Here is a 23,461-nt window from a genome sequence, read left to right as displayed (position 1 = left end):
CTGCTTGAGTCCTTTCTATGGCTTGTATTTTGCTGGAAGTTTCTGGTTTTAGTTTTCTGTTCAGTAAAGAAAATTGTTTCCTATGTTTATTTTTGAAAGAAGGACATACTAGGTAAGTCAGTTTCCATGGGCTTTTAGCCAACCATGATTGTGTTGGTTTTGTTTAGTGAGGGGGTGCTACAGTGGCAGCTTCTGTAAGGAGCTGCTAGAAGTTGTTCCCATTTGTCTGGTGGACTTGGCCAGGCCTAATGGGGACCCGCTGCTGGCCAGGGCTGAGGAAATTGGTAGCAGAATGTTCCCTGATAACACCTCTGTGATAAGGTATTTAAGAAGGGGGGGGGAAATAAAAAAAAAAAAAGAAAAAAAAGAAAGAAGATGATGCGAAGAAGCTGAAGGGGGGCAGAGAGTGGGAAACGCGAGCCTTGTGGGCCTTGCAGCTCTCATCTTCTGGCCTCCTGCCAGATGGCTGACTGGGCCTGACTCAGTCCAGCCCGGCTGCAAGAAGTGGAGAGGAGGTGAGATGTGAAGAGAACCTGAGAGGCATCTGCCTGAGCTGATTGTGAAGAATTTCCTGTGAGAGGAACATCTGCAGATGCCAAGGTCAGTGAAGAAGGTGAGGGAGGACTAATGTTACTCCCAGATGAGATTCCCGTGCAGCCCATGGTGAGGACGGCTGTGCCCCTGCAGCCCATGGAGGCCCACGGAGGAGCAGAGGTCCACCTGCAGCCTGGGGAGGACCCCACGCTAGGGCAGGTGGATGCCTGAAGGAGGCTGTTGCCCAGAGAGCCTGTGCTGGCGCAGCCATTCTGAAGGAACTGCTCCCCATGGAAAAATGACCCACGCTGGAGCAGTTCACGAAGGACTGTGGCCCATGGAAGGGACCCCATGCTGGAGCAGAGGAGGAATGTGAGGAGTTCTTCCCCCAAGGAGGAAGGAAAGGCATAAAGCATATGTGATGAACTGACCATTACCCTCATTCCCTCTTCCGCCTGTGCCGCTTGAGGCGGCGAAGGAGGTAGAGATAATTTAAGTTAAGCCCGGGAAGAAGGAGGAGTGGGGGGAAGTTGTTTTGTTCTCTTCCACTTTATCCTGCTTTGGTTTTAATAATAAACCAATAGTTTTCCCCAAGTCGAGTCTGTTTTGTCTGTAACCGTAACTTTAAGGTTCTCTCCCTGACCTTATCTCAGACCTGGAGCCTTTTTTCTTATATTATCTCTCCCCCATTCCCTCAGGGGATGGGGGCAGTGAGTGAGAGACTGTGTAGCTTGGTTCTGAACAGGGCTAAACTATGACAGTGATTATGGTCTGTCATTTCTGTCAGGAAAGGAAGAAATCTTACTCTGTCATAGAAATCTTCTACTTCTGCTGCTTAGTTTCAAAACATAGCAAAATAATTCCTTATAGTCACTTAAATTAAAGGACTTTTCTGTCTCCATGCTACCCACATTTGCCATCCTCAGCACTTCATGTACAGACATCTTTCTGTCTTCAAATCACCATCACCAAAGTAGATAATACAATTTGTTCATTCTCATCAGCTGGATCACTGTTTTTTGTTTTTCTGTGCCTGTTAGTTCATTGACTTGTTTCACAGGCGATTTTACAGTTGTCTTATTTGGTGTGGAATAGCTTGATCTTGCCTTGCTTTTTCAAGTCCAGAATTATATTGTCCAGAGTATTGTATTTTCATACACTGCCCAGAGGTATTGCTTAAAATAATTTTAAGACACCAGCTGACAAATAAAATGCATCTACAGGTAACACAAATCACACTATAGTCCCTTTATTTCCCCTGCTAGGCAATCCTTTTGATCTCCATAAATTTTTTCCAAACATTTCAAAAGATATAGAAATTAAGCCATGCATATTTTTTTTTTTTTGGAGCAATGAGCCAAATTTGAGGCCTAATGGATTGCTTCAGTTAATAAGAGAAGTTAATATTGGAGTCACACACATCTTACATACATCCTTCATCACAAAAAGGAATAGAAAGTCCTTATTCACTGAGTATAGGAAGAATCAAAGAGAAGGAAGCAGGTTTTCCATTTGTGTGAGCACTAAAAGGACAAAGGCAGTTCCTAAGATCTTTCTTCAGTTCTTCTTTTGGCAGCATCCTTTCCTTTCCATTGCTCCTCTATCAAGCAGCAACATTTACACTGAGTGTATCCATATAATTCACTTTTCCCAGCCTCCACTCCTTTTCATTGTACATGTTGTAATTTCTGTGATAGTTTAGGTGCTCAGTATAGATCTGGCATGCAACAGCCTGTGCAAATTCTAAGTGTGGAACTGCTGATTTTTATGCATATCTTTATTTGCCATTCTTAAATTGACATTAAGGAGCATGAACTTTAATGAACAGTAAAATTATTCTCTTTATAAAAATCTGCAGTTGGAAATATCAGGAGTTCTATTAACATTGGAAAGCTTAAAATTAAATTTATTGGGTGTTAAAGAATAAAGGAAATTGGTCTTTACATGTAGTTTTAGTTAATAGCTAACTGCATAATCCTTCATTTTACAGGTGAACTATGGGAAAGTCTGTAACGAAAGTAGAAAAGGACTCAAATTCACCATCTCTTGTGGCTGTAATCCGGAGTTTGCCTTTGTACCGTATGGAAGTACCATTGCTGTTTATACAATTTTCACAGGAGAACTGGTAACTATGCTTAGAGGGCATTATAGTACTGTCGACTGCTGTGTATTTCAACCTAATTTTCAGGTAAGTAAAGCAGAAACAATATTCCAGACAACCTGGGATATTTATGCAAATTGCCAAACCATTTGTACAAAAAGTGCTAACTTTTCAGGGATCTACTTGAATCAAAGATCTTGACATAGGAAGGAGTTCTGTGGCCTGTGTGTCAAGCAAAGAAAGTTTGATCAGGTTCTTGGGACAGCCCTTTCTGTATTGGGTTGCTTCCGCTATTCATTTCGTCTCACACAGCTAACTTTTCAGTATGCCTCTAGTAATTTTTTTCCTTATATTGTCGTTAATACATCGTATACATTAAGGCTTTTGTAAGACTGAAGAGGAGGCATTTGTCTTTCTCTGAGATACCGAACACTACTCACAGTAAGAAGGAATGTGAAGTGCATTAGTATTGCTACCAGTACTGAGAAGCTTCTCAAGTACTTTGCTACAGTGATACTGCTCAAATACCTGTAGTTGTATCAGTCACTGTATCTATGAACAGTTTTGATGAAGTGTTGAGAAAATGATAAGCCACTTAAATTAATCTGAGAACATTTCACCTAAGAGGTACCATAGCATTAGAGGGCCTCATGGTGCTGATGGTCTTTTTTTCTTTTCCTCTCCTCCTATGGTATATTTTCCTCTTGTAATAAAAGACTTAAGGATAACAAAGCTTAATTTGTTATGAGGTACTTTACAACAGATTGTTCTTATGGCTTGTGGTGTGGCAAGTGCAGAGTGGATGTTAATGTGGATTTAAAGGCTGTTACATAGTTGACCTCATCACTGGAATGGGCTCTAAAAGGAACTTTTACTTCACACCAATTATTTATTTGAGGTGAGAAGTGTCTTCTGTTCGCTCAGAACCACCTAATCAAGTATGATCATTGACACGCAAGCAACTAGCTATTTACAGTCCAATGATATTAGTCTTTTTCTCTTCTTATGACGTCCAAATTAATTAGCAGATTTGTGTGGAATACCTTTTGTGTTTGAGATATTGTGTGGAGCTGTCTCCACAGAATGGTGTGAGATTTAGTTTATGTGTGTATAGATGCCTTTTGAAATCCTGGGAATAGAGCCATAAAATCAACTGTGTTATTGTTGGCCTAAATTGTTCTTACATAATTACATTTGTAAAGTTAATAAGATGTTAGTCTGCTTGAGTGACAAGAACTGCAGAATTTTGCCCTTTAATAAAGCCGTTAATTTAATAGGAGGTCAGTAATTTCAAGGATGGTGTGGAAGAGGAAATCTTCATTGTGCAATCTCTTAGGTGATGTTTACTGTTGGATCTAAAATGCTAGATACCATTGTGCCATATTAGCTGCTTAAAATAATAAAGTAAACAAACAAGACCTGCGTTTCCTATTCAGAAAAAGAAATGGAGTAAAGCATCATGCACAAATAACACCTCATAAAATAACGCATCAGGAAACAATTTTGCTTTGAATTATAACTATTTCCATTGTTCAAGAAATGCCAGTGACATCTGCAAAGGTATTTGGCAAATCCAGTCAGAGGCTAATAAGTAAAGATAACTGAAAGTTAAATTAGGTTTTATTTGTAATCTTTCCTCAGGGTTTTAAAGCATAATATTTCCATATATTGTACAATAAACATACATGGAGCATGTTGGTAGTAGAGTATATGTGTATGCCCTATACAGTACATGTATAAACATGCATGGAGCTCACTGGCTTTTCTTTTGACTGAGTCACCATTCCAAGTTGTAATAATTAATTGTAAGTATTACTCAATCCAGTGGATATTAACTGAAGATCTTGCAATGCCAGGATCAGAAAGTGAGACAAGTGGTAATAAAGATTAAATAGAAGTATGCTGATGTCACTATGACATTGCTCTCAAGGAGAGATTTTGGTGTTGGAAGAGGTTTTGAAGTTCTCGTGATATTCTATATCCTGTCAAAGACAGGAGGCCTGAGTAGAGTACTGCGGACAGGATAAAGTGGGATTTGACCTATTTCTTGGTGTAACTTTCCCGTCTGCTTTTAAGCAAGATAAGTAGAATCATAGAATAATTTGGCTTGGAAAGGATCTTTAAAGGCCATCTAGTCCAACTCGCCTGCAACGACCAGGGACATCTTAAACTAGATCAGGTTGCATAGAGCCCTGTCCAATCTGGCCTTGAATTTTTTTCCAGGGATGGGGCATCCACCACCTCTCCGGGCAACCTGTGCCAGTGTTTCACCACCTTTATTGTAAAAAATGTCTTCCTTATAGCTAGTCTGAATCTGCCCTCTTTTAATTTAAAACATTTACCCCTTGTCCTGTTGCTACAGGCCCTACTAAAAGGTTTGTCCCCATCTTTCTTGTAAGTCCCCTTTAAGTACAGAAAGGCTGCTCTCAATTTCTCCGTGCCCCAGCCTGTACTGATATCACAGGTTGCCCTGACCCAGGTGCAGGACTTTGCACTTTACCTTGTGGAACTTCATGAGGTCTGCATTGGCCCACCTCTCCAGCCTGTCCAGGTCACTCTGGATGGCCTCCCTTCCTTCCAGTGTGTCAACTGCCCCATACAGCTTGGTTTTGTCAGCAAACGTGTGAAGGGTGCATTCAGTTCCATTGTCCATGTCTCCGAGAAAGATGTTAAACAGCACCAGTCTAATACAAACCCCAGAGGAACTCCACTCATCACTAATCTCCATTTGGACATGAAGCTATTGACTACAACTCTTTTAAGTGTGATCATCCAGCCAATTCCTTATCCACCAAGTAGTGCATCTGTGAAATCCATGTCTCTCCAGTTTAGAGAAGGATGTCATGCAGGACAGTGTCAAATGCCTTGCATAAGCCCAGGTAGATGACATCAGCTTCTCTTCCCTTATCCACCAACTCTGTAACCCATCACAGGCGGCCACCAAATTAGTCAGGCATGATTTGCCCTTAGTGAAGCCTTGTTGGCTGTCACCAGTCACCTCCTTGTTTTCCATGTGCCTTAGCATGGTTTCCAGGAGAATCTGCTCCATGGTGTTGCCAGGCACAGAGTGGGGACTGACTGGCCTGTAGTTCCCCATGTCTTCCTTGTTCCCCTTTTTAAAAATGGGGGTTATGTTTCCCTTTTTCCAGTCAGTGGGAACCTCACCAGACTGACACAACTTCTCAGATATGATGGACAGCAGCTTGGGAACTTCATCTGCCAGTTTCCTCAGGACCCATGGATGCATCTCATCAGATTCCCATGGACTCGTGTACCTTCAGATGGTTCCTTAGGTGGTCTGGAACCTGATTTCCTACAGTGGGCAGTTCTTCATTTTCCAAGTCCCTACCTTTGCCTTCTGCGACTTAGGCAATGTGGCTAGAGCTCTCAGTGGTGAAAACTGAGGCAAAAAATTGAGTACCTCAGCATTCTCCGTGTCCTGGGTAACCAGGTCTGCCATTTCGTTCTACAGAGGGCCTACATTTTTCCTGGTCTTGCTTTTATCCCTGACATACCTGTAAAAGCTTTTCCTGTTGCCCTTGACATCCCTGGCCAGATTTAAATATATCAGGGCTTTAGTTTTCCTAACGTGGCTGCTCAGACAACCTCTCTGTATTTTTCCCAAGCTACCTGTTCTTGCTTCCACCCTCTGTAGGCACCCTTTTTCTTTTTCAGTTTGTCCAGGAACTCCTTGTTCATCCATGCAGGCCTCCTGGTGTTTTTGCCTGACTTCCTCTTTGTTGAGATGCATTGGTCCTGAGCTTGGAGGAGGCACATATTAACAGGCTGTCCTGGTCCGCTTTTCCCTCCAGAGCTTTTTCCTATGGTACTGTCGTAGTTCAGCCCTGATCAGGACCAGACTACACAGTCTCTCTCTCACTCCCCCCACCCTCCGAGAGAATAGGAGGAGATGATATAAGGAAAAACGGCTCGAGGTTTGAGATAAGGACAGGGAGAAATCCTTAAAGTTACCGTCACGGGCAAAACAAACTCGACTTGGGGAAAACTATTCATTTATTACTACAAACAGCAGGATAATGAGACAGAGAACAAGATAACCTCCTTCCACCCCTCCCTCTTCCCGGGCTTAACATTATCTCTACTACCTTCCCCCCCTCCAAGCGGCACAGGGCGGGAAGAGGGAACGGGGGTTGCAGTCAGTTCATCATACGTTGTTTCATGCCGCTGCTTCATGGTCGGGGGAAGAACTCCTCACATTCCTCCCCTGCTCCATCGTGGGGTCCCACCCCTACGCCACAGTCCTTCGTGGAACTGCTCCGGCGTGGGTCATCTCTTCCACGGGTGCAGTCCCTCTAGAACAGCTGTCCCAGCGGGCCCTCCACGGGCCACAGCTGCCTTCAGGCATCCACCTCCCCTGGTACAGGGTCCTTCACGGGCTCCAAGTGGATCTCTGCTCCTCCGTGGACCTCCATGGGCTGCAGGGGGACAACCTGCTCCACCATGGTCGTCACCACAGGCTGCAGGGGAATCTTGGCCAGGAGCAGCATTACTGCTCCCCCTCCTTCTGAACTGACCTTGGCGTCTGCAGCCGTTCTTCACAACAGGCTGGTAGATGTCTCTCAGGATCTTTTTTACATCTTATTCATATCTCATCTCCTCTCCACTTCTTGCAGCCGGGCTGGACCGAGTCAGGCCCAGTCTGCTGCCTGGCGAGAGGCCAGAGGGTGAGGCTTGCAATGCCCATGAGGCCTGCGCCTCCCCCTCTGCGCCTCTGCCCCCGCTCAGCTTCTTCACATCTTCTCTTCTCTCTCTTTTTTTTTTCTGTTTTCCCCTTCTTAAATACGTTATCGCAGAGGGGTTATCACGGAACATTCTGCTACCAATTGGCTCGGCCTTGGCCAGAAGCAGGTCCGCCCTAGGCCCGGCCGAGTCCACTGAACAAAGGAGAGCGACTTCTAGCAGTTTCCTACAGAAGCTACCACCTTAGGCCCCCCCTCACTAACAAAACCAGAACAGGTACTCTGCACAGCAGATCCCTGAAGAGGCCCAAGTCTGCCCTCCTGAAGTCCAGGGCAGAGAGCTTGCTGTGCACCTTCCTTGCTGCCCTAAGGATCTTGAACTCCACCATCTCACGGTCACTGCAGCCAAGGCTACCCTTGAGCTCCACATTCCCCACCAGCCCCTCCTTGCTGGTGAGAACAAGGTCCAGCATAGCACCTCTCCTTGGTGACTGCGCTGTCAGTTGCAGGAGGAAGTTATCATCCATGCATTCCAGGAACCTTCTGGATTGCTTGTGCCCTGATGTGTTGTCCTTCCAAGATATATTGGGGTGGCTGAAGTCTCCCTCATGAAGGACCAGGGCTTGTGATTGTGAGGCTGCTCCTATCTGTCTACAGAGGGCCTCATCCACTCAGTCCTCCTGGCCAGGTGGCCTGTAGCAAAACTCCACTATAGTGTCACCTGTCCCTGCCCCTGCCTTTAATCCTGACCCATAAGCTCTCTGTTGGCTCCTCATCCATGCCCAGGCAGAGCTCCATGCACTCCAGCTGGTCATTGATATAGAGGGTGACACCCACTCCTTGTCTCCCTGCCTGTTCTTCCTAAAGAGCCTGTGTCCCTCCATTCCAGTGCTCCAGTCATAGGAGCCATCCACTATGTCTGCGTGATGCCAATAAGATCATAGCCCTGCAGGAGTGTACATGTGTCTAACTTCTCTTGTTTGTTCCCCATGCTACGTGTATTTGCATAGAGGCATTTAAGTTGGGCCCCTGACGAAGCCGACTTGCTGGCTGAAGTGGCTGCAGTTCCTTTGTTCTGCACTTAAGGTGCTCTGCTGCTGACCTGTGATCCTTCTCCAGATTTTAGCCTTCTGTTGCTGGTACTGGTATCAAACTAGTAGGAGTGGGATGGATTGAAGTTCCTCTGCCCAAGCAACTTTAGCTTAAAGCCCTCTTCACCAGCTTGGCAAGCCTATGGCTGAAGGTGCTTTCCTCCTTCTTTGTCAGGTGGATCCCATCAGCCCCCAGTAGGCCAGGTTTCTCAAAGCAAGTCCCATGATGTAAGTAGCCGTACCTCTGGCTGTGGCATCAGTCCTGTAGCCATCTGTTGATTCACCAGATTTGACTAGCCCTTTCAAACTACATCCCTTTGGTGAGGAGGATTAATGAAAAAACTGCTTGCACTCCAGAGTCCCTTAGCACCACTCCCAGGGCTCTGTGGTTCTTCTGTAGGATGTTTCTCTGTCATAAAATTATAAACTCTAATCTTGGATGTATTTTATCCATTAATAACTTCATGGATAGGACTACTTTTACAAAAGTGAGTATGTTGGCTCACTTAAATGAAATTAAAAATGAGTATTTATAGGAATCAGGCATTATGTTCGTGTACCAACAGTCAGTGCATTTCTTGCAGTTCTAGAATTAAATATACATAATATGAGACTTTCTGCAAAGACAGAACTGTAATACTTCATTGAATTTACATTGAATCAATGTATTAATGTGCACATTTGCACAGAGTTATTAGTTTAAGTGTAATAGCTGACATGCTTAAAGCAAGGCTTTCATACTGTTGGCCTGAATACAGAAAAATACTTTATATGTTTCAGTCGGGCAATTTAAATGCCTGGCAATACTCAGGTGTTGTCAAACATCACATATATGCAAGAGTATGATTCAAGATTTAAGGCATATGATCATGCATGTTCGTTTAAGTAGCATTTTAGAAAATAGAAGCATTATTAGTGCAAAATTTACTGCAAGGATGGTGCAGTATTTCTCATTAGCAGAATTTCCTCGGTTTAAAGTGACAAAGAAGTCTGTATTTCCTTTAATAAAAAACTAAGAAAACTAAGCTGTAGTTGACTGTTAGCTGTTTGGTGTAGAGACTGTTTGCTTCCATGTGTTTGCAGGGTGCCTTGCACAATGGGATCTCAGTCCTTAGTCACTACCATAATAAACAGAGTTATTTATATTAAAAATAATAAATCGGTTGTTCTGATCTCTGCCTTCTCAACAGGATACAGGCTTCAAATTGTTCTTCTTTTGTTCTTTTCCTTCCCTAGGCATACTGAAACTACGCTTACTTAATGTTTCTTTATTCCATACTTAGGCACTCTTGTAACGTGTATTAATAGATGCTTTTGAGTTGATTCATATTTTTTAATTAGAAAAACAATAAAATATATTTATTTTCTTACTTCTTCATTGAACATAAATAATCTCTTAAGCTTCTTAACTGTTAAAATAGGTGTCTTTTCAGGGGACATGAGAGTGGGAAGAAAAGTGCATTTAAGCAGTAGAGTTCACTTAAATGTGGATATGGCTGTTTTGGTGAACAATCTGGGAAAAACATAAAAACTTACTCATTTTGGTTTGGCATATCATTTAAAATACTGTTTATCAAGATTATAGTACAAATTAGAAGTTGTATATTTGTCTTTATTTTTAAATAAATATTTCATACACTTTTTCCCCCAACACTATATCTATGTCACTGTTCAGTAAGTCTGTCTAAAAGTAATGTTTGCTTGCTTTCTTAAAGGAACTTTATAGCGGTAGCAAAGACTGCAATATCCTTGCGTGGGTACCAGCTCTTCGAGAGCCAGTTCCTGATGATATTTCTGAAAAGGTAATGAATTTGTGAGTTTGAACTGTACTTTATATGGCTGTTATACTTGAGGGAGTTGGTATGGAAATTAAATATGAAGCCTGTATTTCACCATAAAAATTTGTAACAGTCTCTAATTAAGAGGAGAATCACCTGTTGTTTCTGTGTAATCTTTTGATTGTTGTGTGGTTTCAAGAAGACATTTTATTCCATAGTCTAGTAAAATCTTTTTCAGACTTATAGCTTCTCACTTAGTTAAAAGTAGTACTTGTCATTTGGCTATCACTCTTTCAACTTCTACTTCAGCTTCCTTAATTTCCATTTTTTTTTTCTGTAGTTTATGCTATTTTGGAATTTGAAATATGCCAAAGATTGTGTTTTAAGTTGTTTAAGAATACACTGTGTATTAAACATAAGATTAGGGATTCCACACTTCATACTCAATTATTTTTGGTGCAGAAATATGATAAAGAAGGTTCTAAATGAGCTTATTTTAGTGTCTGAGGCAAGACGTTCAGGCTGTTACAGGGAAGATTATATGTAACACTGTTTTCCAAGAGGGTGCTTTTTGTCTCTTAGTATTAGAGCTAGGCAATAAAAATTTCAGTGAAGAGTTTGAGGGGGGAAAAAAAAAATCTAAATTTTGAGGAACTGAAACCACTCATGGAATCAGAGTCTAGCAAGCTACTAATTTTTAAAAATCAGGATATATTAATGTCTTGGCTCATAGCATACAAAAATGTGACATTTAAAAATTTCTGAAATGTTCCAGTTTGGATAGGGAAATGATAAGAAGCATAAAATTTTTGTAACATTTGCTTTGCTTTGTAAGACAACTTATCTCAAAACGATCCTCCACTTAAGCAAAGAAGAAAAAAAGTAGTTTTAAAGGTTAAATACCCTAAACCCAAAATGTGTTCAGTGGATCTGAAATAAAGATTTTTGCGATAACTGAGTATTTTGATATGTGTGAATTGTTTTTACTCGGTCTGAAAAACAAAAGGAAATCCACAGCAACATGGTTATTTACCCAGCTCTGATTAGAGCTGTGCCTTTAAATTTGCCGTGGTGGAGGTATGTAATATGTGCCATTGTTTTCAAATCTGTTAAGCTACAGCTGCTGTTTGCAAATGTTGTAGATAAGCACTGCCTCTGAAAGAAGCACTTCTGCTGTCCACAAGCCACAAGTTCCCACTCCCTCTTATGGGCTACAACAGCCATTTGAGTGCATGTATGACCAGAATCTGAACTCAGGATAAAAGTAAAGAAGAAAAAAAAATTTACCTCAAGTCAAGACTGTGATTCAGTGCATGGTTTACCTGCACAAACCCTTTAGCTTGACCCTAGAGAGGCTGAGGTGAGAAATAATTGTTGGATGCAGACAGAGGCCAGGGCTACTTCTTGAGACAATAATGCTTAGTTACGCTGGGCCAGGGAAATTATAACTTAAAACTAGTGACTCAAAACAAACACAGTAATATCTATCTGTTATATGTTATACTAGACATTTGTAAAACTTCCAGTCAGTGCTCCAGATACTTTTTGTTGTTGTTGTTGAAATTGTAATTAAATAGAGTAGTGTTTCTTTTCATAATTTATCCTGCCTCTAATCAGCGGAATGGCCAAAGAAGTGGTTAAAAAGAATAATCCAGTACCCATGAGAGACACACTGGTTTGTCTACGTGTAGTAATTTAAGCATTGCCCTTATTTGATTTTAATATTTTTAATTAAGCAAACCACTAAGAGAATTTTTATTTTCTTTAGTCTCTGCCTCAACAGCATTTCAATCCAGCATATGAAGACGCATGGAGCAGCAGTGATGATGAAGGCTGAATTTCAATTATGTGCTGATATAAAACCAACTGCATTCATGGATTTTATCTACAGAATTGGATATTGTCAGATTTATTATGACTGGATTTTTGGTACAGTTCTGTTAGAGCAAGGTCTTTCAGAAATAGGTTTCCACTGTTGTCTGTGTTCTTTCTTCATTGTTACAGTTAAATCTAAAGGATTACTTTTTCATACTTACTGACTTTTATACTTACCTGTACACATTGGTATACTTTATTCAGTGTTGAACAGCTGATAAAGGAAAAATAAAAGCCCTTGGGACCAGTTAATATTGCATTGTTTCTGATATCACTAATACAGAAGGCAATAATCCCTGTGTCTCCAAGAGACATGATACAGAGGATTTTGCTGGAAGGATTTTGCTTGAAGGAGAACTAGCTCAGGGATACTTCCAACATATTTTTCTCAATGTCTAGATGGAGCGGACTGTGTCCATTTTTAAGTGCTTATGTGCTGTGGGAGCCAATAGGATTTTGTGCCTGTTCTTTTGCCCTTTCAGTTTTGCATAAGTTTCTCCATAAATGCAGTATTCAATTCAGAAAAAGAGATATAGCTGGGATTACCTATTCAAGGATTTATATGTTGACCCCATCCACTAGTATTTGAACCTGTCCCAGAAGGTTAAGGATAGAAACTAGTTTAATTTGAGGAGTTTTTGCTCCTGTTAGCAGGTTTTTAAGGTCAGTCTTCTATGTATGAGTCTCTCACACTTCCCTAGCCAGCATGAAGAATTCCTGGACAGAAACAGGCTTGACGTACAGTACAAGGCAGAGAGTGGATCACATTTCGAGTTAGAAATCGCAAATGTATTCCTTCAGAACTGTTTTCATCTGAATTTGTGGTCCTAACGCCTGCTCTGTTTTGAAAGGGAGGAGCTTTGTGGGGTTATTTGTCTCATTTCAGTCACTAGTTTGTGCTTCAGACATTCTGTAGTCACCAGTCTGAGAACTGAGTTAGAGGTTCCTATCAGATGTAGGTCCAGCTTTACAGAGGTAAAATTCCTTGCAGAACAGAGTAGATATTAGGACCATAAATTCAGACAAAAGGAAAATATATTGTATAAATAAATAAGAGATAATAATTTAATCTTTGTATAGTATGTATTATTTCTATGATTAGTATGTGTTTTATAATTAATTCACTCTGCTTCTGTATTTTAATATCTATACAAGATAAATGCTGTCAGTTTCTATATCAATCTAGAGTCCAGCATTTTAAAATTATACCAAGTGGGGAGTAGGCATGTGAAGGGAATGTTGCAGTTAAACAAGCTTGATGTGTAGTGCATATTTGCTGGGAGAGACCCAAAATTTAAGTTACACTATTAAGAAGATAATTGCAGGATGGAAGGCTTCCAGAAGTTTCGGCTGAAGTTAAGGACCAGCTTGACACTGTCACTTTACAGGAATAAAGAGGAGAATTTTCTAATTCTTTCAAATGATAATTTTCATTACCAATGGTAGCTGTTCCCTTTAAAATTGGAAAAACTGGGGAACAAATTTGAAGAAAGATGACACATTTTGATTTTTGTCTTGAAGAGAATTGCTTTTTTTTTGTTTTATAGTTGTGCATATCATTTGTATATGCCAACTGCAGTGCAGATACTTGGCACTTGGATTTCTAAAAATGTGCTGAGTGAATCATAGAGCTAGTTACCAAAGAAAAAATGTATTATTTTTTTTCAATCATTTTCCAGTTATCTGTAATGTGACTATAAATTGTGTTGATTTTAAAACAAACAAAAAACCTACGGCCTCCATGGTGGACTGGGAATGGTGTATAAAATGGGAGAGGTAGAAAAACTACATTTATTTAAAAATACGAGAAATCATAAAAATTAAACCTATAAATAAGAATGTTGCATTAATTTTCCTGTTTCTTGGCATGGCCTTTCTCAAATGAGTTCCTTTTCCTGTGCTTTGAGTACACAATTACTGAGATTGGAAGGAAGCACTGGAAATAATCTAGCCCAACCTTCCTGCCTAAAACAGACACCTAAAGCAGGTTGCTCAGGCTTGTGTCCAGTCAGTCTCTACAACCTACAAACCTGTTCCTGTGTTTGAGCATTCTTAAAGTAAAAGTTTCTTCTCAGGTTTAAATGGAGTGTTCTGTATTTTAGTTTGCACCCATTGTGTCTTGTCCCATTGCTGGCTACCACTGAAGAGTCTGACTTCCTCTTCTTTACACTCCCTTTCTCTTGCTCCGTCAGATATTTCTACACATTGACGAGATTGCCCTGAGCCTTTTCTTCTCCGTGTAGAACAGTCTTAGCTTTTTCAGCCGGTTCTCATGGGAAGGACCACCTCTCCCAGCCTACTGACATCACTCATCCTAATGCAACCTAGGATGCTGTTGGCCTTCTTTGCTGCAAGAGGACATTGCTGGTTTATGGTCACTTTAGTGTCCACCAGGAGTAATGGGTCTTTTCCCACAAAGCTGCTTTCCAGTAGCCTGGTTTCTGGCCTCTTCTGGTCCATGGTTTTTCCTCCCTGGGTGCAGGATTTGGCATTTGCCTTTATTGAACATCATGAGATTCCTGTTTCCCTATTTCTCCAGTCTTGTTGAGGTCCCTTTGAATGATAGCAGCACAACCATGTGTTGTATCAAGCACTCCTTATAGTCTTGTATCATCTGCAAACTTGTTGAAGGCACGCTTTACTCTGTTCTATCATCAAGCTCATTAATGAAGATGTTAAACAGTACTGGCCCAACTACTGACCCCTGGGGTACGCCACTAGTGACTGGCCTCCAACTGGGCTTTGTGCCACCAATCACAACCCCATGGGCCTGGCCCTTCAGCTGGTTTTCAAACTCATTGACCACTTACCTAATCTGTACTTTGACAGCTTGTCTTTAAGAGTGTTTTGGGAGGCTGTCAGGAGCCTTACTAAAGTAAAGGTAGACATCATCCACTGTTCTCCTCTCATCCACCAAGCTAGATACTGTATTGTAGAAGGTTATAATGTTCCCTTCATAAATCTACTCTGGCTGCTACCTTCTTGTCCTTGATGTGTCTGGAAGTAGTTTCCAGGATCATTTGCTCTGTCAACTTCCCAGGGATGGAACTGAGGTCAACTGACCTATATTTTCTGGATCTTCCTTCTTGAAGACATGGATGACCTTGTCTTTCTTCCAGTCCTCAGAAACCTCTCCTGCTCACCGTGACCTTTCCAAGATAACTGAGAGTGATCTTGCAATGACATCAGCCAGTTGTGGGTGCATCCAGTCAAGCACCATGGACTTGTGTGTGTCCAGTTTGTGTAAGTATTTCCTAACTCATCCTCCTCCACCAAGGATACACCTTCCTTGCTCCAGACTTTCTAGTGGTCTCAGGGACCTGGCATTGCTAAAGTCGATTTTTACATGGTGAGGAAGCATTGAGTATCTCAGCCTTTTCTATGTCCTTTTTCTTCATTTCTTGTGCCTCATTTAGCAGTGGGTCCACATTTCCCCTAGTCTTCCTTTTGCTTCTGATACACCTGTAGATCTTAGTTTTGCTTTTCATATTCCTCATCACATTTAACTCCAGATGAGTTTTGGCTTTCCTAGCCCTATCTGTGCATGCTAGGACAATTTCTTTATGCTCTTACCCGCTTCCACCTCTCATATGCTTCCGTTTTGCGTCTTGAGTTTTGTCAGGAGCTCCATTTTCATGCATGCAGACATCCTTCCACCTTTGCTTTATTTCCTGCATGTGAGGATGGCCATCCTGAAAAATCAGCCAGCTCTCCTGGACGCTCCTTCTTATCAGGGCCATATCCCATGGAATTCTTCCAGAAAGAACCCTGAATAGAGATCTATCTGGAAACATGGAAACTTTCCTCTATTCCTTTGTGGGGCTCATTTTCATACTGCTGCTGAACATTTTTTTGCGTATCAGTTTTGCATAAGTTGCACCATGAATACAATGTGGGATTCAGCTCAAGAGTTGGGCTGGGGATTATTTGCCCAAGTATCTATACACCCAGGCACCTGTTGGTTTAGTGTCTCAAGCTGTCCCAAACAGTTGAAAATAGAAATTGCCTTGGGGACTTACTGCTCCTACTAACACACAGAAATTCCTTCTACACAGGAATTTTTCCAAATTCTCTTCTGGTATCAGTTGATGATGTCATTCTCTCCCTTGAATGTTGTCCTCTGCTGGAAGGAGAGGCATTTTTAGTGAGGGAAATTAAAATCTTCTGTGTCTCATCTGGGGAAGAGTCCAGGCACATTCTACAATCCAGCACCTGCAAACCTTCCATAAAATGGCAGTAGCTGATAGGTGATGTTTAGTTTGCAAGGTTTGAAACCTCTTGATACTATCTAGCATCTCAAACACAAATTTCTGTGACAGTTCTACTTTGAATAATGGCATATATGTTATAATTTCCTTCAGTATGTCTAGTTTTCTGTAGATGTGGTAAATTTACTATTAAAGTTTTTTCTAGGAAAATATATTATTTTTATTTTATTTTACTTTTCCTACATTCTTAGGTTGCTGTATTTAATTACTAAGTAAAGTGTCGGTATCTTCCAAACAAAAAAAAATAAAGGACAGTGAAGGTATGTTGTATATTAGTTTTCACTGGAAAGAACCAAGTACTAAGCCAACGGTGTCAGTTGCAACTGTGCATCGCTTGCTTATATGTAAGTTAAATGTGATAATTAAATCTGAGTCCTCCCCTTCATTTATGCTTATTCTGCTTCTATGCTTATAACATGTATTTTTATAGTATCAGAGATCTTTCAGAACCAGAAATGCAGCAAGGGGAATAGTACAGACTTAATTGCACTTCCCATCCTTATGTCAGTCAGAAAAAAAAAAACAACGTGTTTGCAAATCCAGTCAGGTTTCAACAGGGGTGCTGTATTCACATTAAAATAAAGTTATCCACTTGAGAGGCAACTAGCTGGTAGCTGGATTCTAAGTTCCTGTTAAAAACAGTAAGAAAGTTAGGAGTTTAAAGAGAGAGCTTAAACTGGAATGGACTGTACTGTTATTGCAGTAGGAGTACTGGGATTTAGTAGTCATACTCTGTATCAGAATACATAGAGAAGTGCTTTCATTTTTTCAGGCTGTTCCAGACTATTGCTTGGAAGACTTGCTTTGCCTACCAAGCAAGAGATTTTTATTTGAACTTGATACAGCAGGTGCCAAAAGAGGGAAAATAATTTATTTGTTCTTACAAGAGACCAAAGTATTTCCTTTCCCTTCTAGCCTAAGGAAACAGTGGAGGTGGGAGTCAGTCAGAGCCAGCCCAGCTGAAGAAATCCAGAGAACCTAAGACAAGCCTCCTTCAATTTGAGTGAAAGTTGAGTTCTGTAGAGACAGTAAGATAGGACTCTGATTATTCGTGTCTAGGTTCTGGTACTCAGAAAGAATCTGGTATTAAGACATCCAAGCAAAAAACTGGTTCTTTTCTTCCTCGTGTACATAGACCTGGAAGAAAATATTAGCATATGAGAATTTAAATATGATTTAACTCCCAGGTATTGAGAAGAACAAGTTAATACCACATGCTTACCTCCCTTTGCCCTTTTCCATATCCCAGGTATACTCACTCCCACACAGCGGGTGACAAGGCTAAAAATTTAGTGATCTCTTCGCCACCTTTTTCTGCATTGTTTGGATTTGTAGTCAGGCCAGGCTTCTCACTGCACAAGATATTTGAGGGTTTTTTTATCAAGAATGAGCTCCTCATATGCTTAGTCAGTTTAGGGCACACAATTTGAGACCCCTGCCACTGTAAATCTGAAAAGTTACTAGATTTGGGAAAATCAACAGAATTGACAGATAGATTTTTTTTTTCCCTTATGTTTACCCTTGTGTTATAGTCCTTATCCTACCTTGAATGGCTATACAGAGATATATATGTATACGCACACATCTGTATATGGCACACAAGATATAAATATATTTAAAATACCACTGCTTTGGCATCACTGGAGGATAGTTCTCTGTTTTCTTCTTACCACATTTTTTTAATGGAGGTAAAGGTCTAGTGCATACAGTTCAGAATTGTAAGCTCTTCAGTGCACGCAGGCTTAGTGAACTGCCTACTGTTAGCTTAGTACAAGTGAAGTTTGAGATACATAGTCAAGTTATGGGCATATCAGCTGAACCACAGGAACTGTCCAGAAACATTTTTTTGGCATTTAAAATGTAGGAACTAACTTAGTCAAAGTAGTCCATAAAGAAAGAGAGCTTGAGTGTTATTGGCCATGTGCTTAGCCACTAAAATGTGTGCTGAGGTTTTGACTCCTGAGAGATGTTCTTGAAGGCAGTATATTTGTTTCAGTGGACAGCAGTTAATGCTTATAATATCCAACTAAACAAAAGTATGTAAAAGGTATCAGTAAACTCCTTTTGTGTGGTTAAAGCTGAGTTATGAAATGGACGTGCCTTCTTCCATCCTCCTTTTGTTTTTGTTTTCTTTTAATCTGTTTTATAAAAACAGTGGGAATGGAGGATAAAAGGGATGACTGAGCAGCCAGGAATTCAGGCAGGTGCATAACTACTCCCCACAGCTTCATCTCTTCTAATCATATCTGTGTGCTGTGTAGTCAGCCTTACCCACCAGCCCACACATTCTGCCCAGATGACAGCTAACTGATGTCATCCACGGCGCTGGCAACTCTTAACAAACTGCAGTCCTGCCAAAATCCACCAAACCTGAGAGCATTGAAAAAAATATTTGGGGCTATTAAGACAACTTTCTATTTAACTATGAAATAATTTTTAATTGCATAGGCATACAGCTTTGTTTTTAATTTTACCACCATTTGCTTTTAAATTAAGGCAGAAAGAAAACAGGATATTTTTAGTTATGCATTTTAGCTTTGTGCTAAGGACGCTTTCAGTCAGTTACTGAGGTCTGTACACATGGAAGATTACAAACCCACCCTTTTCTTGCAGCTGTGGGACAGAGGTGTATCTGCAATCCTAAACAGGTTTTATAGTAAATTTCCTCATGCCAAACTGGAGATTAAAATCAGCAGTTTGAATCAGTCCAACTAGTTATTTTTACAGCCATATGTTTGTAAACTAGAGTAACATATTTAAGCAAGAATAGGGTCATTTATTCAGCAACACAAAAATAATATGCCTTTGTTTAATACAAAATAGATTAATGTGGAAGGCAGAGAAAAGGGGGGTTATTAAAACATTTTTTGCTATTCTTAGAAGACACATTTGAAAGATACTGAGCATTTTACTTTTCTATTCACTGCGAAGCATTTATTTAACTTGCTTTATAGTGGTTACAGATCTTAGCCTCCAACAGGCTAAGACCTACTATTAAGATATTCTAAGAAAATTTGGAATTATATTTTAGAATGGCTCAAAAAACATATTCATAATAAATTAAGAAATACATTATGCTCTTGCTGGAGATTATTGGTCAAGAATAAACTTAAATTTGGTAGCCAGCCAGTTCCATTTGTATTTAAAATTTAAAGTTTACTCTTAATCCTCTCTGCTAGTAGTTCAGGATGGCCTCCTAAGGAACTGTAGCTATTAGCACCTGCCTGCAATGTTTTACTTTCCTCCACACAAATCTATCTTGTTCTGCATGGTGGATATTTAATCTGTCAGTGCCTTTTTAAGAAAGGTGGGTAGCCTGTGAAAAAGGATGAGAAAAAAAGATAATCCTTTCCTCTGACTTAGGGTACATCTGTTCTGCAGGCAGCAGCATAATGCAGAGATGTGAACTCTAGCTTACGTGAGCAACCCCCCCACAGGCAGATACACCTTGCTGGGATGTTGCATCAATCCACCTCTATGGAGCTTAATTCTGCCATGGCTAGACTTTCTTGTAGCTATGTTAATGTGCTTATTTCCTGTTTTCTGTAGATATGCTTTGTCAACAGGGCACAACAAATGCAGCAGTTTGGGGAGCCCGTGTTTGCTGTGATAAAAGATACAGCAAACAGTAGGTGTGTGGTAAGAATATCAAGTTCTCATGTTTTGTGGCAGACAGTAGGGAGTGTCTCACATTGCTCAACATTTCATTACTGTTTCTATTGCCTCCTACACTGTTCTGTAACACCTCAGGAAATCAGCTGATTTGGATTCTCATGCTAGCAAACATGAAAAAAATGTTTTGGGACTTTATAAAATAGCAGATTTGAATTGAGCTTTTTTTCTTTTGTCCATCCCTAGTTCTGCCAGGTGGAGTATGTGGTCCAGAGAATGTATTTTTGTACCTGAATCATGCGTTATGGCCTACGTGAGTTGAAGGTAATCATCTTAAGTATCCAAATGGTCTGATGCTGTTCTGTGGTTTTACACTGCCACTAGTCCAACAGGAGCCTTATACTGAGCATTCTCCTGCACAGCTTCTGTGGGAATTGGTCACATTTGGCACTTACTTGGACTGTCTTGCACATTCTCAGGGCACATTCTCATTCTCATTCTTTTCTAAAGAAAAAAAAAAAGCTTCTTTAGAGTTTCATGGAACTTTGCCATCTGAATGCTATTCATCATTGCCTATGAAGAAAGTTTCCAGAACATTTAATTGTTTTGCAGACAGCTAATATACCTGAGGGCCTTAATGAATGTTTGAAACAGCTGCTTCATCTTGTTCTGCCACTATGGATAACTCTTAAAGTTTAGATTGAGTAATTAAGTATATCAAAATAATTTACATAACACTCCGTGATGGGTTACTATATTAAATGTAAATACCTGTGAGACATGCAGAATTCTGGGTTATAAGAATTATAGTGCTGCTTAGCAGAATTCCCCTGTGTTGAATTATAGGTTTCAGTACTTCAGGAGGCTTGCTCTGTGTGCCCTAAACATGTATAAGGTCTAACTGGTACATCATCCTACGTATCAGTAGGAAGGCTTATTACATATTCCAGTGGCCTTGAAAACTGTGCCAGCAAAGTTTTTTTTGTTGACAGAGAGAGGAAAAAGGATGCAAGTCAAAGAGTGGAAAGTGGTCCAGTAGTTCACAAGACTGCTCAAGAGTTAAGCTTGACTCCACAAGAAAAATGGAGAAAGGAAACAAAGGAGCCATTCTAGTTTATAGAAGAGAAGGTAGAGCCCTGCTTGTGCTCCAAGACACACAGAGTGTGTGTGTTCAACAGTCCTCCATGCTGTAGTGGTGTATCACCAAGGCCAGTGCTCACTTCTGTGGCACCTCATCTCCTGAAGAGGTGAAGAGCCTGCTCCACATGGGCCAGTGCCTGAGAGCTGTGAAAGCAATGGCTTTCACACTGCACCATCTTCCCTCTATCTCCATTGCTTTACCTAGGGTCAATTAAACACAAATCTTTCATGGTCCCCAACTCCTGCCTCCTCTCCCTCTGTCCCCAGCAGGCTGTTCATAATCATTGCTGTTGATTTGCATTTCCTTTCTCTGCTGCACACAGCCATGCCCACACACAGCCCTCCAAGCCAGGACTTAATCCTGGCCTGTCTCTACACTGAAGGTCCTCAATTTTTACTGATCCAGTATTACTCATCAAGCTCTTCTGCTTAAAATTGCTAGTTCTGTTTGCTTTTGAAATATCACCCAACCTCCCTCGGCAGTTCTTTGCCCTGTCCCCCACCTTCTTCATTTCCATTTGGCTGGCATGGCTATGTACTTAGTGCATATAGTGGTTTGCCGCTTCAGATAGTGTTTTGTGCAGAAGAACATGAGAGCTTTCATCTGAAAGCCAATTGGCTATGACAGAGCAGAACTATACCCACAGAATAAAGAAAATGGGAGAGAGGTTTCATTAGCTTTTTTGTAACCCCTTGTTAACATATACGTGCAGTTTCTGGACTAGCAGTAGCTGTTAACTCACTTGGACCTAGTGCAATATTTTTCTACGAAGAAGAGCTCATTAGTTCCCACACTTGCAGCATTTGTTCGTTAAAGTCTTCAGAAAAGACTTGTGCTGAAAACCTGTTATTTAAATATTATTTTCATTTTATAATTGACCTATGTTCATCATTATTTTCCCCAGTCACCTGCAGCTTCTTAAAATCTTAGTCATTAACAAAAGTGATCATTTAAATGTTCAATAACATAAATGTTTTAAATAACATGTAAAAGTTATCTAAAAAGATATTTCATCATATAAAAGTACAGCTGAAGTATTGCAGAAGTCTTTGAAAATCAGCAGCACTACTAACTGCCATATTAAAGTATTTCTCAGTTTTATAACTGTGCAATACAAAACAACTGCCAGCTTTGTTGTTTATCCTCATTTGTAGATGCTACTTCTCCATGATCTTTCTTCACCCGAATTCACCCAAATTCTGCCTTTCTCCTCATCATTTCTTAAATGCCATTTCACTAATCCGAACTGAATTACCTAATTTCTCTTAAAATGTTCTCACTGCCTTGTCTCCTGTTACCGTATCTAAGACCAGCAGCCTCCACGATACAGAGCTGCAAGCTCTGCTTCATTCAGCCTTGAGATTTTACCACTTTTTCCTGTATAACTATTCATAAAATCTTGTCTAACCTTTTTTTTTTTTGTGCCAAGAGTCCACGAACTTTAATTCCCTCAACTCCCAACTTGATGGTTTCCTCCTCACTTACTCCCACATTTCCAATCTGCCACCTATATAAGGAAAGGTGCCACAAATTTTAAGATAGCTCATGTGCTAAGATTTTCTTTTTGGAAAGATTTTTTTTTTCTATTTTTTTGCTATTTTCCTTTAAGCTTTGCTTTTCTACCTTCTTTTTACCTTTGCTTTTATTCTCCCTATGTATCACCTTCGCTTCAAATCAGTTTTCTTTCTTTTCAATACATTTCATAATTCTTACCTAGCCTGCCTGAGTAAGCTTCATTCATTTACTCTTCCAGCAACTATCTCTACCCTTTTTACTTCCTTACTCCAAGCTGGTATACCCCAGTTGTAATTTTTCAGTCACACTGGATTTCAAGACTCCTCTCACCATATCTTTAGAAAAGGAGTCAGATATTTGTTTATGGTTACCTCTTAAATATTCATGAGATGTTTCTGCATTGTGCTTTCAGCTGCATCCCATGCTGTCCCATTGTTTCAGGTGTCACTAATTCAGAAAATGGACAACAGACCATAGCTGACAAACATTAGACCTTGCTTCTTTTGCATGATCACATCAACCTCTCCTCTTCCTTCCTACTGTCTTAAAGCTTTAATCCTTTCGTTGTATCAGGACTCAGATCACTTGATACTATAACACAGGTATATTAAACATATGGATGGTTTAATATAGGAGTAAACCTTCATCTAACATTAGCAGAAAAACAAAACAGTGTTTTATTACACCCATAAGTATATTCTAAATTATTACAATAATTAACCAAGAAATAAAGAGGATATCTGAGGTACATCGATTACAGTGCCTTGCAGAGATGCTTAACTTTGTTAAAAGCTGTTATCAAAACTGCTTTAAGGAAAACAAGAGTTCTCTCAAATCTTATAAAAC

General features: G+C 40.3%; 1 protein-coding gene across 5 annotated transcripts in view; it reads left to right on the top strand.

Annotated features, from left to right (window-relative positions):
* Positions 1-23,461, top strand: part of ERCC8 (ERCC excision repair 8, CSA ubiquitin ligase complex subunit) — a 51,142-nt gene that overhangs the window by 18,757 nt on the left and 8,924 nt on the right. For 4 of the 5 annotated variants that reach the window (XR_015261382.1, XR_015261383.1, XR_015261384.1 and 1 more), the window contains exons 10-11: positions 2,525-2,722; positions 10,142-10,228. Coding sequence is in view for 1 of the 5 variants with exons in the window: in XM_086769801.1 (XP_086625927.1) it covers positions 2,525-2,722; positions 10,142-10,228; positions 11,973-12,041 (354 nt within the window). In the remaining 4 variants the exon portion in view is untranslated. Of the gene's footprint in view, positions 1-2,524; positions 2,723-10,141; positions 10,229-11,972; positions 13,261-23,461 lie in introns of those variants that run through there. The other variant, XM_086769801.1, reaches the window with a different exon arrangement.

Source organism: Chlamydotis macqueenii, chromosome Z (genome assembly GCF_036417535.1).
Source record: "Chlamydotis macqueenii isolate bChlMac1 chromosome Z, bChlMac1.mat, whole genome shotgun sequence".
Classification (NCBI taxonomy): Eukaryota; Metazoa; Chordata; class Aves; order Otidiformes; family Otididae; genus Chlamydotis; species Chlamydotis macqueenii.
This window is presented reverse-complemented; position numbering and strand designations above follow the sequence as displayed.